General features: G+C 40.9%; 1 protein-coding gene across 1 annotated transcript in view; it reads right to left on the bottom strand.

Annotated features, from left to right (window-relative positions):
- Positions 1–16303, bottom strand: part of KLHL14 (kelch like family member 14) — a 111646-nt gene that overhangs the window by 78102 nt on the left and 17241 nt on the right. Inside the window, exon 2 of the mRNA XM_061399652.1 lies at positions 732–853. Within this exon, the coding sequence (XP_061255636.1) occupies positions 732–853 (122 nt within the window). The remainder of the gene's footprint in view (positions 1–731; positions 854–16303) is intronic.

Genomic DNA, 16303 nt, shown 5'->3' with positions numbered 1-16303 from the left:
CCACGAGGGGACTGGTGCACACACCCTGCTGCACTCAAGAAACGATGATTTTTGATTCCATGACCGAGTCAGATTGGGAATCATAAACGATGTAACAATAAGTTCCAAATCTCAGTGCCCAAGGCAAGAGGTTTGCTGTAAAACACAATCACCCTTTAAGGAAGGGAGGAGAAAAATCTTGGGTGGAAGTCTGCAAGCACAATTTAATGCAGTCAGGCTTGGACTGGGGTATCTCTGTCCATTTGAACAGTGGACATGGGAGCAGTGGAGCATGGGAAGGGGGTGGTTTTCTAAAGACTGGAGACCACAGCCTAAAGGTTAACGAGCAAAGAGCCTCTAAAGCAAACCCAATGTTAATTACAGAGACAATGAACTCAGTAACCATTTGGACCTGAGGAAATTTACTAGCTGACTGCTGTTCAGCAAGCTTTCCCTTTTCAAAAAGCAAAAACATAACTGAAGAATTTCTCTTGAAAGAAACACAAGCAGACACAGCAACTTGGTGCAGTGATTTTAGGCCAGTTTTTCGTTTAAGCGTCTTCCCACTACCCAGTTGGCCACCTCTGCAATGTCAATTTAGTCTTTCACTCTAGACCTCTCGTGATACATTCACAGACTTCCAAAGGGCAACAAATCAATAAAATGTCTAATTTGATTAACCATGTTTTCGAATCCAGATAGCTCTATGTTGAAATAAATAGGTGGGTAAATAAAGAAAGAAAGGCACTCACTTGTGAGGATTTTCCAGGTCTTCTTTTCATCATCGTAGTACTGAACCAGATTGCTGGGGAGCCGGTCCGGCCCAGGAGGCAATCCACCGACCAATAACAGCATTTTCTTGTTAGAGCGAATTCTTCACCCAAAACAAAAGAGGAGATGAATAACCACATTATTGTAGAGCCTTTTTAGTGGCAACAAAATCATAACCATCAAAAGAATGTTCCCTGCTTGCAGATTTCTATTTCATTTTTTTCCTGTTTCTTTTCCCATTCATTCTCAACAAAAAAAAAATTTTTTTTGAACCAAGCAAAGAAATGATCAGAAGCACGGCATATCCCCATACTCAAGGAATAATAAGCTCCTTTTATGCAATTTGTTAGAGGTTCATTCTAGAACGACCTTTTTCTTATATTATCCCTTTAAATCATCACTCTTTACAGCTGAGTACACATGAAATGCTCTGGAGTTGTACTAAGGTTAAGCATTAAAGTTGCATGTCAAAAATCGTATTAGTCAAAATCATTATTATAAACCATTCTCCACTCAAAGAACCTTGAAAAAATTAAGGTTATGCAGAGAGTTTGTGAGCCAACTCTTTAATCACCCGGCGAACTTCAAATACCAGTTTGGTACAATTAATAGCACAGGGGCTAACTGGGGTGGGTTCACCAGCGCCAACAGGACTTTTTGTTTAATTTAGATGAGACTTCTGCCTTCATGCTCTTCCCAGCTCCTCCTCCCCCTTCCCCCATCCCTGGGCACCACTGGCAACACAGCAGCACCAATTGGTAAAAATGAGACTGTGAGGTTGTTCTGAGCCTCCCCGGAGCGGAGCCCTGCCAATGCTTGCCACTGATCCAGCGGCATGAACTTGCTCAACTGTGCAAAGTCACTCTAATTCCCTCCCTCTGTTTTTCTACCTTCTCCCCCCAGGGGGCAACCACTGAAAGGAGTGACTACCCACCCATCAAGAGCTGGCAATTCGCTGCTATTAACCGTGACTGTGATTCCCAGGCTGCCTGGCAGTTCCTGAGAACAGGCCTGCAACATCTCATATGCAGTAAAAGCTATAAGATGCACCCTGCCCTGCACACTTGACCTGATGGATGTACGATCCTGGGAACAGTAATGGATTGAGCTCACTTGCGATTGGAGGGAGCAGGGGAGGCCCAGACCCCTACAAGGGCCCTGCTGATTTAACGGTCGCTTTACATATAATTGAACTTCTCATTTACCTGAAAGGCTGAAGGTGGTGGTGGAAGAAATGCAACAACCATGATGGAGGGAGTAAGTCAATAAATGTAAACGGGTTCCTCTTAAATATGATCACCACCCACTGTGTGGCTCCGAATCTATGCTTACATGTTCATCACGGTTGTTCTGATTCAAGGATGCTTGGCGAAGTATGCCCTTGTGGAGAAGTGCTGTTTGTTGGTTAAGAACCTAACATTCAGAGAGTTAACTTAATACAGTTAATGACATTTCCATGGGAAGGAAGGGAACAAGAGAATTCCTTTAATGAAACTCTGGTGCCATTGAATGCTTCATGTATGGCTCATCAGAAAAAAACACTTTCTGGAGAAACTCGTATCAGGGACTCATGCCTGGGGACAGCTGTATTTGTAGAATATTTAATGTGACATCAGCTTATGATATTAATTTTGTCACAAACAAACTATTTTGAAGTTGAAGTACTTTGGAACTCTATTCATATATCCTATAGATCAGTGGTGAAAGTGAAAGTCACTCAGTTGTGTCTGACTCTTTGCAACCGCATGTACTATACAGTCCATGGAATTCTCCAGGCCAGAACACTGGAGTGGGTAGCTGTTCCCTTCCCCAGGGGATCTTTCCAACCCAGGGATTGAACCCAGGGCTCCCACAGTGCAGGCAGATTCTTTACCAGCTGAGCCACAAGGGAAGCCCATCATACAGGCTATATGTATATGAAGGTGATCATATAGATAAGTAGTTGGAAAACAGAAACAATATAATAGTAAAAAGCTCCATATTTTGAGGATTTCAGTCATTAGGGAGGTTTGTTGAGAAGGGTTAAGGAAACTCAGTGCAGTACATATCTCTCTTTTACTTGCAAATAATACGTAACTCAAGTGCCATATCATCTCCAAAATATCTATTTACAGAACTAACATAAGACTATTTTTTGTTGTTGTTCTGTAGTTTTAGCTGAAATAACCACTCTGTGAGTACAGGATGACAGCAACTGTATTTTTAGACTGCTTCCAGTTTCCATGTGTAGACACACCCGTTCAACCAGAAGTCGCGATTCTGTGGCTGTCGTGATCTGACGCATGGACATGCTCTAGACTGAAAGTACGGGTGGCTGTGCTTTGCTGCTCAGTCGTGGCCGACTCTTTGAGACCCCACGGACTGTAGACCGTCAGGCTCCGCTGTCCAGGAGGATTCTCCAGGCAAGAAGGCAAGAATACTGGAGTGGGTTGCAGTGCCCTCCTCCAGGGGATCTTCCCAACCCAGGGATCAAACCTAGGTCTCCCACATTGCAGGCGGATTCTTCACCGTCTAAGTCTGCAGGGAAGCCCAAAAGTGGGGGTAGATGGACTAATGTCTACCCATTAGACATAGAGGCAAGGATTCATTGGAATGGTATGACCAAAGTCAATTATCAAATGTTAATTTGGTCTCTGTTTTAATATTTAAATAAATGTACAGCTTTAAAAAATGTGTTTCAGGAGCGACAAAGGGAGATAAATGCATGGCTCAAATGATGCTCAAGTAAGGGTGTTTGATTCACTGATAAGGCCAATTTCCCTGGACCAGTCCCACTGGTGATTTTCAATATCTCCTGAGACGGACCATCTCTCCAGATGAGGAGAGGATCAAGGGTCTTTGTCATTTCTGCCCAAAGAGCCAAAGAAGATACCCAAAGAAGATGGAGAGTCTTTGTCCTTTCTGTCCCCTACAAACTGGACTGGGATTATCAATACATAAGCCACTGATCAGCTGGCAAACAGTAACAACTGCCGTCCTGGCAGCAAAGACACGACTCAAAGGGTTAGCTGGCAAAGCAGCTAGGAGAGACTCCGCATCAACTAGGACATGTCTCTGAACCAGCCAGGCCTCCTGAAGAATTACATGGAAGGAAAGGAAATCCCCCATTGGCTGCGTATTTTCTGTAAGAGAACAGTACTCTGAGGTCATTACGATGACTTCCCTGGTGAGTGAAGACACATTCTAAAGCTTTTGCATTGTTACATTTATATCATCATTCATTCAATTTATGGCATTCTTACATGGAGTATTTTTTTCCTAAAGCTTATGTTACTCCATGTTCCAACCTGATATTAATGCTATTCAATTCTAAATAAAGTTCAATACTCTACCTTGTGAAGGTGAATCATACAGAAAGCAAAAATGGGATAAAACATGTGAGAAGTAGCACAGCACAGAAGAAAGAACACATAAAACAACAAAATGCATTTGAGTGGTTTTCTTGGCAATTTCTCCATCGATTCTCCAAACGGCACTGTCTTAGGTATAGTTCACTCAACAGGGGAGTAAGAAAGTTCTTAGAGTCAAATAAAGTTGCAGAAACAGTGTTCAGACCTAGGTCTTCTAAATACCAAGTCACTGATCTTTTTAAAATTCAAATCACTTAAAAGTTTTTTATTTTAACATAAATTCTGGTTAAGACCCAGGTGACCCGGATTCTAGGACTAATTTTGTGATTTAGCAGAGTGACTTTGTATAAATTACTTGGCTTCTTAGAGCCTATGTTTTCTTATCTTTAAATAGAGGAGTAATATCTGATCTGCATGAGGATTATATGAAACAATGAAGTGAAATGTTCTATGTAAACTCTAAGGTAAATGATTTTTAAATCAATCTTTAGTATTCACAGTACAATGTGGGCTTTATTTCATTATGCCAAACCTGATTAGTTAAAAAAGAAAAGTGGTATTTTTCACTGAGATTCTTGTTGAGTTCATATATATAAATACAAGCTAATTAAGAGGATTTCACTACCTAGCTGTTATCTTATAATTGTATGTCCTTAGAAAATTATCAATTAGATTATAATGGATGTCTTTGAGCCTTGTTATAAGAAAATATACTTTGGACATGACATAAAACTGTGAACCTTTAAATAAAGAGCCAAATAAAGAGACCTAATAGAGATTACTCTACATTTCTTATTTCTTAAGAATAAAACAAATGAGAAAAACCAACACATATTTTACTTTGATATAAACGCAATGTCAACTATTCAATTACTCCTAGAAACTAATACACGTGAATAATTCCTGTGGAAAAGCTCCCATTCTTTTTACAGTGTGCAATTATAATAGTGACAATCACAATAATGACAGATAATAATGAATGCATATCAGATATTGAAACCTCTGATTATCATGCCATTTATTTGATGTGTGTGAACTTCAATTTGAAAACACCATGAAAAAAGATACCTTGTGAACTAGAAAAGTAAAATTAGAAGGATCTGAATTAACTTGCTGAGGGGGCTTTCCATTATTCTCTTCTAAACAATTCCAGTAGAGCTTTACAGGTTTAATTTTAGATTAGACAAAATCTACAATATTGCAATAGAGTTCCTTTATATGGCAACATAGTATACTTTTTAGAAGCTCTTTACATAGGAAAGTAATTTAGCCAAACTTAATCTATTCTCTTTAAGTCTGTTAATATTTTAAAAATATTTATTTTCACTCCTCATCTTTGCACTTCCTAGACCAAAGTAATACATTTAAAAGGTAAGTAATTAGAGAAACTTAAAGAGCTGAGAATGTCGTGATTAATAATACAATTTGCATGCCTTTGGGTTCTTAGATTCCTGCTTAGAAAAATATAAGGTTAAAAAGGCAACGGAATTTGAAGGTCTCCTTTGTTCCAGCTCAGTAATCACCCAACATTTACCATGTGTCACATTTGTACGTGTGTGTGCGTATGTATGCGTGTGTGCTCGTGCGCATAGGTACTTTGGTTCCGGGGATGAATGATTGAAGAATAACCTAAAATCTCCTGGTATAAACAAATTTTTCATCATACTGGTGTTCTAAGTATGGTAAAGTCTCATTTATTTATATTTCAGTGATTTGGAACTTTAATAATTGGGAAACAGGCCAGGTAAAGTTTTCCTTCACAGGATACATATAAAAAGTTTTTATTAACTAGGTTGCAAGAAGAGTTTTAACCAATTTAAGAAGTCAGTTGGTCTGCTGGCACTTTAGAGCCACCCACCTACATTTAGGCTGTTTTTTTACAGATAACAAATTATTCTCAACTATTTATTAAATAAAATGTTCTGCAGTATTCTGAAAAATCATTAAGTCAGAGAATTAAAAGAGAAGTTTAAATTTGTCTTCTTCAGCAATTCCCAAGCCTGGAAAGTCATCAGAATCACCTGAGGGGATTAAAAAACTCAGATTTTTGAGATTAAATTCTTAGGTCTCAATTTCCAGAGGTTATGTTTCAGTGGGATGAGGTCTTAAAAATCAATAATGTTACAGTTTTCTGGTTGATTCTGACACACAGGCAGACTTCAGGCCACTCATTTGGTTCAGTTCTCCATATAATGTAGAAATCCTTTCAATAGTTTTTTTTTTAAATAAGTAAACATTATTATTAACTTGGAAATTTATAAGGAAATGGATCTTAGTTTTTCAAATGCACTCTACTGTGGAAAGCTATTGGACACTTGTGTTAAATCTATTTTTTCTTCTCCTGATGCTGAGCTGAAAAGTCTTTCAGAGAAAAAGAACAAGTGCCCGGCTCTTTGTCATGGCACTTTTCCAATACTGGAAGATATTTGCTATGTGTCTTCTCTTTTCCATGTTGAAAATTTCCCTTTCTTTCTGAAAAAGTTTTAATTTTCTTTACTATGCTGTTCACCTTCTTGAGTGTATTCTAGACAATCACTGTCCCTTTCAAAAACGTGAAGGTCAGAACTGTACACATATAACAAATACAATATGTGATGGACATACTTTTTTTTTAAGGCTTTCCAAAATGACAATGGTCTTTCAGCTGGCATGGCACAGTGTTGGTTCCTGTACAGCTTCTAGCTGACTACAAATACAGATTTTTTTTTTAAAGCAAGACAAGCCAGGTATTGAAATCAGTTTTTCCCCTATCCTGTATTTATTTTAGTTAAGTATTTTAAACATCAATGCATGACTCTTTAAATGCTTGTATGTCCTCTACTGATTGACACTTTGTTTCATCTGTCATTTAACAATTACTGAGTTTCTACTATGTTCCAGTTTCTACTGTGTTTTAAACACTAAAAATCATAGTGTGAACAAGAAGAAAAAATTCCCTATTCCTCATGGTAGTTACTTTCATCCTAGTGGGGACATCTATGGGAAACATCATGATTCTCCAAGTAGGACAGCCTGGTTGTTAAGGGTGTAGGTCTCACAATTAGTGAGACGTTTGGCTTCCACTATTCTGAGATGGGGCTTCCCAGGTGGTGCTAAGAGCCCAGCTGCCAATGCGGGAGACTTAAGAGAAGCCAGTTGGACCTCTGGATTGGGAAGATTCCCTGGAGGAGGGCATGGCAACCCACTCCGGTATTCTTGCCTGGAGAATCTCATGGACAGACGAGCCTGGCGGGCTACAGTTCATAGGGTTGCAAAGAATTGAACACGACTGAAGCAACTTAGCATACACACATTCTGAAATGAATGACCTTGGGCTAGCCTCTTTGCCCTCTTGAATCTCGTTTGTAAAACTGGATAAGAATAGATCTAAAGCATAGGTTTGTTTAATGCTCAGGGCTAAACACACACACACACACACACACACACACACATACATGTAAACCATTTATAACAGTGCTAATCAAATGCTATCTATCACCATCACTTTTCTCTTTGTCCTCCTCCTTCCCATCATTGCCATATCATCGATGTAGCTATTCTTTTGTGTAATTTGCAGGTAGATAAGTGAGTATCCCATATCCCCATCAAAATTTTATTACTTAAAAATAATAGCATCACATTTCCATTGTTTACATATTTTAATTATCCCAACTCATTCTCTCTGAAATGATACATAAATATTTGGATTTTTACCCTGTAGCTCCCCATATACGGTCTTTAGAAGTGTGTGTGTGTTTAAACAAATGTATAATGGAAAAACTAAGCAGTTTTGAAGTGGCAGTGTAAATGGGGATAAGTCTGTGCATGCTCAGTCATGTCTGACTCTTTGCGACCCCATGGACTGCAGCCTGCCAGGCTCCTCTGTCCATGGGATTCTCCAGGCAAGAATACTGGAGTGGGGTGCCATTTCCTTTTCCAGGGGGTCTTCCCGACCCAGGGATGGAACCTGTGTCTCCTGCGTCTCTGGCTTTGGCAAGCAGATTCTTTACCCGTAGATAAATATTACCTGAGCCACCTGTAGATAATAATTATTCCATCCTTCAAAAGCCAATTTTAATATTTTTACGATTTATTTATTTTTGGCTGCATTGAGTCTTCGTTGCTGCATGCAGGCTATTCTCTAGTTGCAATGAGCGGGCTTCTCAATGTGGTGGCTTCTCTTGTTGCGGAGCATGGGCTCTATGTGGGCAGGCTCAATAGTTGTGGCTTGAGGGTTTAGTTGCCCCGAGGCTTGTGGGATCCTCCCAAATATTGTACATGTGTCCCCTGCTTTAGTAGGCAGATTCCCAACCACTAGACCACCAAGGAAGCCCCAGGCTAAGTTAATTTTAAGAGTCAGCCAGATCTGGATTTAAGTTCTCTTTTTTACCACTTCATGTATTTTCTATCCTTAGGCTGGTATTCAACACCTTGAAGCCTCAGTTGCCTCATCTGTAAAGTGGGAATGTTTTGAGTGTTAAAGTCATCTAAGTGTAATGTTTGAAAAGAAATGGCTGCAACTCATAAATAGAGTTACCTTCTACAGCCAGTCTCTTAAGCAAAGGAAAGGCATTTTGTGCTGCTCTTGCCTTTAAAGACGATGCCTCTGCACAGTGAGGGGAGACAAAATTGATGCCCCCAACATAATCCAGTAGAGAGAGGCTGGAGAAGACAGGAAGAAGTTTTAACTTTCCCATGACTTTCCAACTTCAGTGAACTTTGCTAACCCTAGTATTAGGCTTAGTATTTTATACAAGCATTGAGTCAAGGAGGCATTTCATATCTAGTGATACAGTAGTGATGTATGGTAGTGACCTGAGAGGCAGGAAAAACTGGGAAGATGTAAAAACCACCTCTGTGCCCCCAGGATTCACAGAAACAGACAGGTTTTGAATTTCCACAGGCCGTGGGATTGGAGGGGTTTGTAACAAATTTACCATATCTTTAGCAGATCTGAAAAGCCACCAGATGACATCTGAGTTGCATATGGAAAATATTTATATAGTCCCATAGTAATCAGGGTTTCCCAGGTAGTGCTAGTGGTAAAGAATACTCCTGTCAATGCAGGAGACTCAGGAGACATGGGTTTGATCCCTGGGTCAGGAAGATTCCCTGGAGTAGGAAATGACCCCACTCCAGTACTCTTATCTGGAAAATTCCATAGCGGAGCCTGGCGGGCTACAGTCCATGAGGCTGCAAAGAATAGGACACGAATGAGTGACTGAGCACTGAACACATAGTAATCAATCGATAAATGGCAGCTATTATTATTATGCATCATTTATTAACCTTTGGCATTTTGTTTTATTGCTTAGAAGTCTTTTCAGATACCATAGGTGCACTGTTTATAAGCAGTCAGAATATTTACTAAGCAAGATTAACAAAAATATAAAAAACCACTGGGCTTCCTGCAATGGTATTGGTCTAGATCTCATTCATAAATTTAACCTACTCACTCACTCCTGGCTGGGAGCTCCTTGTTAAGGAAGTCTCCAAACCTTATGATATCCAAGTCACCACATTTTACAGTAATCCTGACTCTTCTCTCATTTTCCTGTTATAGTCAATGTTCTATCAAGTCCAATGCTCTATGGATTCTGGAGCTGTAACACGTACAGACCACTATATTTAAAATGAATAACCAATAAGGACTACTGTAGAGCACAGGGAACTCTGCTCAGTATTCTGTAGCAACCTAATTAGGAAAAGAATTTGAAAAAGAATAGATACATGTATTATGTGTAAATTAATCACTTTGTTGTACACATGAAACTAACATAACATTGTTAATCAACCAATATAAAAATATGTATCTCTTCATTTCAACCAAACTGCCAGTAACCTGATTCAGCTGGGTTGGCTTTCTCTGGAGCTGTTTTAACTGTGATGTCCTTGCTTTGTGAGCTTCTGCTCCCCTCTAATCTAACCTACATGCTTTGTCAAATGAATTTCAGCAAAGCCTGACATTAATGATCAATTACATTAGTCCTTTTTTTTTATAAATTATCAAGGAATTCCCCATCGCTTATCCTCTGTAAAATACACATATCCTCCACGTTATAACCTCCCTTTTTCTTTCTTTGTCTCTCTCTTTTTGTCATAGGTAAGTGCCTTGCTTGAGATTCTTTTCAGGAATAAAGTGTTTCTGAGTTAAGATCTGAAAAAAACATGAAAGACAAATTTAAGGAGGAAACTGCTTAGACTATGGGGAAAAGTAAACAGAAGAAGATCCTGTATCAATGGCCAGAAGGAGACTTTTTTGCAAATCAGCTAGCCTTCCCTAAACTTCCAGCTAGAAGGGTACCCAAAAGTCCCCAGAGGAGAGCTGCTACCTTTTCTTAAATTTTTCCAGAGAAGTAAACTCCCCGGAGAACGTGTTCCAGCTGATTTGATGTTGTATTTAGGTTTCTTTATCATAGCTGTTCTTGGTAATTACACAGCAGCTTTCCTGAGAAGAGCCTTTAAATAGACCTGCTAATGCCTCTCTGAGGCAGGAAAACACAGAGAACCATTATCCCCATTTAACAGATGAAAGAATAGAGGAAAAGGGGCTTGGACACCTTTTCCAGTGCCTCAGGATGGGCTTTATTTCCTCCATTTCACAGAGGAAATATCTCCAGGGCTTTCTCACACAACCCTTCTGTGATTTTCAGGTCTGGCTGAAAATGCCTTCACTTCTCAACTTCTGACACCAGGGTCACCCCTTTTCCCCACCAGCTACATTGTGACTGGAGAATGTCAGCCATGTACAGTACTTTCTGTGCTTAGTCGTTCAGTCATGTCCGACTCTTTGATGCCCTGTGTAGGGATTATAGCCCGCCAGCCTCCTCTGTCCATGGAATCTTTCAGGCAAGAACACTGGAGTGGGTTGCCATTTCCTACTCCAGGAGATCTTCTCGACACAGGGATGGAACCCGCGATTCTTGTGTCTCCTCATTAGCAAGCAGATTCTTTACCACTAGCTACCTGGGAGGATTATACAGTATTTGTTGTCCTTGTTCAGTTGTTGTGTCCGACTTTCTGCAACCCCACGGACGCCAGGCTTCCCTGTCCTTCACTATCTCCCGGAGTTCACTCCAACTCACGTCCAGTGAGTCAGTGATGTTATCTAACCATCTCATCCTCCAACACCCCCTTCTCCTCTTGCCCTCAATCTTTCCCCTGCTGCTGCTGCTGCTAAGTCACTTCAGTCGTGTCCGACTCTCTGCGGCCCCAGAGATGGCAGCCTACCAGGCTCCCCATCCCTGGGACTCTCCAGGCAAGAACACTGGAGTGGGTTGCCATTTCCTTCTCCAATGCATGAAAGTGAAAAGTGAAAATGAAGTCGTTCAGTTGTGTCTGACTCCTAGCGACCCCAGGGACTGCAGCCCACCAGGCTCCTCCATCCCTGGGATTTTCCAGGCAAGAGTACTGGAGTGGGGTGCCATTGCCTTCTAGAATCTTTCCCTTAGTTTTCCTAAAATGGAAGTGACTTTAAAATTTGTTTGATCATAAAGACAACACATGCTTATTGAGAAAAATTCTAAGTTTACTTAAACACTTAGTAGTATACAGTAGGTACTCAATAAATACTTGTAGGAATGAAAAAATGATGAAGAAAAGAACGAACTGGTGAAAGGAGTCAAAGTCACTTGCAATCCCACTATCTAGTAACCTGTCATTGTAGGTTCTTATCATCCTTTTTCCCCTCATCTGTTTTAAGGTCCAATAAAGTGGGTGTATTGATGGAGGTGCCAAAAGGCAAAAGGGAAAGAATAAAAGTTAACATTTCTGAACCAAAACATGGAAGAGTCAGAGGGTGACATATTGGAAAACAGACAGTCTTATTGATTAGCCCCCAAATCTAATGTGCTACCTAGGATCAGTGTTGCCTCCCAGAATGAGAGCTACCCATGACAGAGATAAGTTACTGAACTCCAGTTATTAGCACAATATAGTATCTTTATGCTCTCTGCCGTATCTGTATATTATTTACTTAATATTTTATTTAAAACTGATCACTTTGAAATGCTTAATTCTAGTCTATTCAAGCTGTTCCCAATGGTGGCTGCTCTTTAAAATCAACTGGGAGAGCTTTCATGGAATATTTAGGGTGGGAGCACCTCTCAGAGATTCTAATTTCATGATCCACTGTGGCACCAGCATTGGTGTTTCTTTAAAAATCTTAAGCATTCTGTATGATTCTAATATGCAACCAGTATTGAGAATCATGGTTCTAGCAATTACATTTATGAATCATGGGCTTCATGGGTTGCTTTTCTCTAATACATGTTAAGATATAGTAATACCTAATGATTAAAATAAATTAAAAAATGATTTCTCACGTACCCTCTGAAATGTCTCACATCCTACCAGGGGCAGGCAAACTATAGTTGAGAACATACCATAATAAACAGAAGAAATTAGGACTTTAAAATATGAACTTCTGAAAAACTAGTCACATTCCAATTCAGCTACTTCTTATATGTTTGACCATGAGAAGCTCGATATATTTAATGACTGGAGGTTTGCATGTTACATTTGTAATGAACTATCTTCCCATCCACTTACTTCTTACTCCTGCCCCTGTAGCATACTAGTGAATTCTTCCTCAAATCTTCACTGATACATACTGATCTCAGAATGTCACCATTATTTTTCCTAACAATTAAAATAAATTAAAAAATGGTTTCTTATATGCCATTTGAAATGTTTCACATCCTACCAGAGGCAGGTAAACGATAGTTGAGGACACATTGTAATAAACAGAAGAAACCAGAACCACATTCTCTGACAGGCAGGGTGGGGTAGTTTGCTAATGTTTTTGCCACATTTCTCCTGATACTAAAGCTGTACACTGGTTCATGATGGCAGAGGCAGGTATGACAAAAGTGTCTTAAGGTCTTCATCTGAATCCATGAATAGTAAGTCTCCCCAAGGCTTAGTTCATAAGGCAGTTGGGTCTATCTTTATACTGTACACAGCATTTCACACTGTACTCCTGGACCTTGGCATCATGAGGGACATCGGCTTTCACCCAACTTCATATATAATACTCAGCGTTTTCCCCGCTTCACCCCCCTCCGCCCATCCCCAGATTAAAGTTTCCTTTAGTAACTAGGAACAGTTGAATATCTTCTTTGCTTGATTACCTATATAATCCCTATCTCTAATACCGAGTACTTAGTGACTTTCGTCTAAAGAGCGTGAATTGCAATGGGAATGGCATCTCATTAATCCTCCCCATTCCTGGGTGGAAGTTTCGTGGCAGGTATGACCTCTGAGACTAATCTGTCTGCCTCCAAGTGAGTGGTGGGGATCTCCCTGCTCACTATCACAGATGACACCAACACGTTGGGAGGGACACCAATGTTTATGTAACAGGAGAAAATTCTTCTTCTTGCCCAAGAGAGATGTGGTTCTGTGCAACCTGTTGCCAAGGAGAGATTCAAGCTCTTAGTGACAAAGGCAGATAAAGCATCCTTCTCATGCCAGGGACAGACACGTAAGTAATGCCTATGTCTAAACCTCTAATGGAGCTTCCCAAGTGGCACTAACGGTAAACAATCCACCTGCCCATGTAGGTTAGACATAAGAGATGAGGGTTCGATCCCTGGGTTGGGAAGATCCCCCGGAGGAGGGCACAACAACCCACTCCAGTATTCTTACCTGGAGAATTCTATGGACAGTAGAGCCTGGTAGGCTACAGTCCATGGGGTAGGACATGACTGAAGGAAGGGACTTAGCATGCAAACCCCTGCTGCTGCTGCTAAGTCGCTTCAGTCGTGTACGACTCTGTGTGACCCCATAGACTGCAGCCCACCAGGCTCCCCCATCCCTGGGATTCTCCAGGCAAGAACACTGGAGTGGGTTGCCATTTCCTTCTCCAATGCATGAAAGTGAAAAGTGAAAGTGAAGTCGCTCAGTTGTGTCCGATTCTTCGAGACCCCAAGGACTATAGCCCACCAGGCTCCTTCACCCATGGGATTTTCCAGGCAAGAGTACTGGAGTGGGGTGCCATTGCCTTCTCCACGCAAACTCCTGATAAAGGCCAATTATTAGACTATGCTGCCTCTTGAAAGCCAATCTCATTATTGAGACTTCTCTCCCTCTTTTCCATCTGGTTGCCATTTTGAAGAGAAAAGAATGACTTCCTTTTCTTCCAAGAGTTCTTTCTTGGAAGAGTTCTTTCAAGAAAAAGTACAGAAAGACCCAAAATCAGAGAATGACATTGAAAATAAAAGTTCAGGATGTTACATATCTCCCACTGAAGTCATTTGTATCTGACTGTCAAAGACCTAACAGTAAAGATGAATATTTTAACAAAATCACGTTTCTCCAAACAGAAGTTCAATCATTTAGGATAAGAGGACAATGGCCTGATTCCACATCAAGGGTCTAGAGACTGATTTTATCCATTCCTCTGACTCCAGGGAGAGACTTCTCGTGGGGAAAGTAGGAGGCTCCTTCTGAGAACGGGAGCCAGCCTCCTGCCAGGCAGGCTGTTTCCGGTTGGAAAGTCACTGCAGGAGTGGCCATGCAGGGAGACGGGGAGAAAAGTTAGTTAGTAACTGAATATATTACGCCAGGCTTCTCTTGGACTATTCGCAGCCGACACCTTTCACATGGGCTTAGAATTTATTTTTAGAGGAACAATAATGTTATGAAATCATCCTGGGGTTAAGAGAAATGAAGAAGGTTATCCTTACTTCGGGGTAGATAAGCAGCAAGGGACTGAGGCAGGCCTGGGGGCTGTGTGCTGTGGAGACAATGAGGTGTGGCTTGTGGGAACCAGCTTAGGGACACCCTGCTGCGGTGGGTGAAATAGGAATTTCTTATCCTTCTCTTCTTTTCCTCTCCCTCCCTATAGGGAGCCAGTTCTTTCTGTTCTTTGCTGCTTCACCGCGGCTGGAGGGGCTAAATGCTAAAGAAAACCCTAGCTCAAGGGCCCGGTGGGGTCTAGGCGGTCTTCCAAAGGCGCCAAAGGAAAGCGCATGCGCAGAAGCCTCTGCGATCCCCGGATCAGCCAATCCCCCACAATATCCTTCTCAATCATCAGATCTCTGATTGGCAGAAACAGATTATTCTGGGAAAATTCACCACATCTCTGAAGCTGCATTGTGGACTCGATACTGTGTGGCTTTAAATTATTCTGAAAATTCTCTAGAGCAGCAAGTACCCAAATTTTATCACCAGGAAACAAATCCCCATAGAGTCTGGTCATTCCAATAACTTGCCCTATGACTTATATCCTTTTTACTCATGTCAGTGAATCAAATTTCTTTTAATGCAACAAATTTTCCTTAAACTTATCTTCCAGTAAATGACGACCCTATTTTCTTCCATTGTCTATGGAGCAAACAGGAAAACAGAAGCGTCTGTTTAGTTGCCTGATTTTCACATGAATGCACGCTAAGTTGCTTCATTCGTGTCTAACTCTTTGATACCCCATGGACTGTAGCCTGCCAGGCTCCTCTGTCCTTGGAAATTTTTCAGGCAAGAATATTGGAGTGGGTTGCCATGCCTTCCTCCGGGGGATCTTCGTGATCTGGGAATCAAACCCGTGTCTCTTAGGTATCCTGCATTGGCAGGCAGGTTCTTTACCACTAGCGCCAGCTGGGAAGCCAACCACTGGTAGCAAAACAGCCTGGGGTGTTGCTGAAAATGCAGATTCCTCAGTCCACGCTCCAGATCAATTTAGAATCTCTGGAGTAGGACTGGGGAAGACTTGTGTTAGAAAAAAGTTCTGTGGTTGGTTCTTCAAAGAACTATTGATTTAGACATGATTTTTTGGGGTGGAGGAAAGCAGGCCTACATTTTCCTTCTCTTCTAGGTTTGTATTATTGAAAGAGAGATATATATACACATACATACATACATATATAGATATATATATATATTGCTGACTTGGATAATTGCTCAGCTGCCTAGATAATTTTGCCGGTACGGATCTAGTTGAAAAGTAACATTTCAATTAGTTTCTTGAACCTGTTTTATAAGTCCTTCTGTCCTATTCTTGGCCCCTGTTATGGACTGAATGGTGTTGTCTGCAAGTTTATATGTTGAAGCCCTAACTCTCAGCATGATCATGTTTGGTGATGAGGCTTTTAGGAGATAGCTACAGGTAAATAAGTTCATAAGGGTAGGGCCCTTGTCTAATAGAACTGGTGTCTTATGAGAGAGCTTCCCAGGTGGTACAGTTGGTAAAGTCTCTGCCTGCCAATGCAGGAGACACAAGAGATGCA

Source organism: Bos javanicus, chromosome 24, assembly GCF_032452875.1.
Source record: "Bos javanicus breed banteng chromosome 24, ARS-OSU_banteng_1.0, whole genome shotgun sequence".
Classification (NCBI taxonomy): domain Eukaryota; kingdom Metazoa; phylum Chordata; class Mammalia; order Artiodactyla; family Bovidae; genus Bos; species Bos javanicus.
The sequence above is the reverse complement of the archived record's forward strand: the minus strand, read 5'-3'. Positions and strand labels throughout refer to the sequence as shown.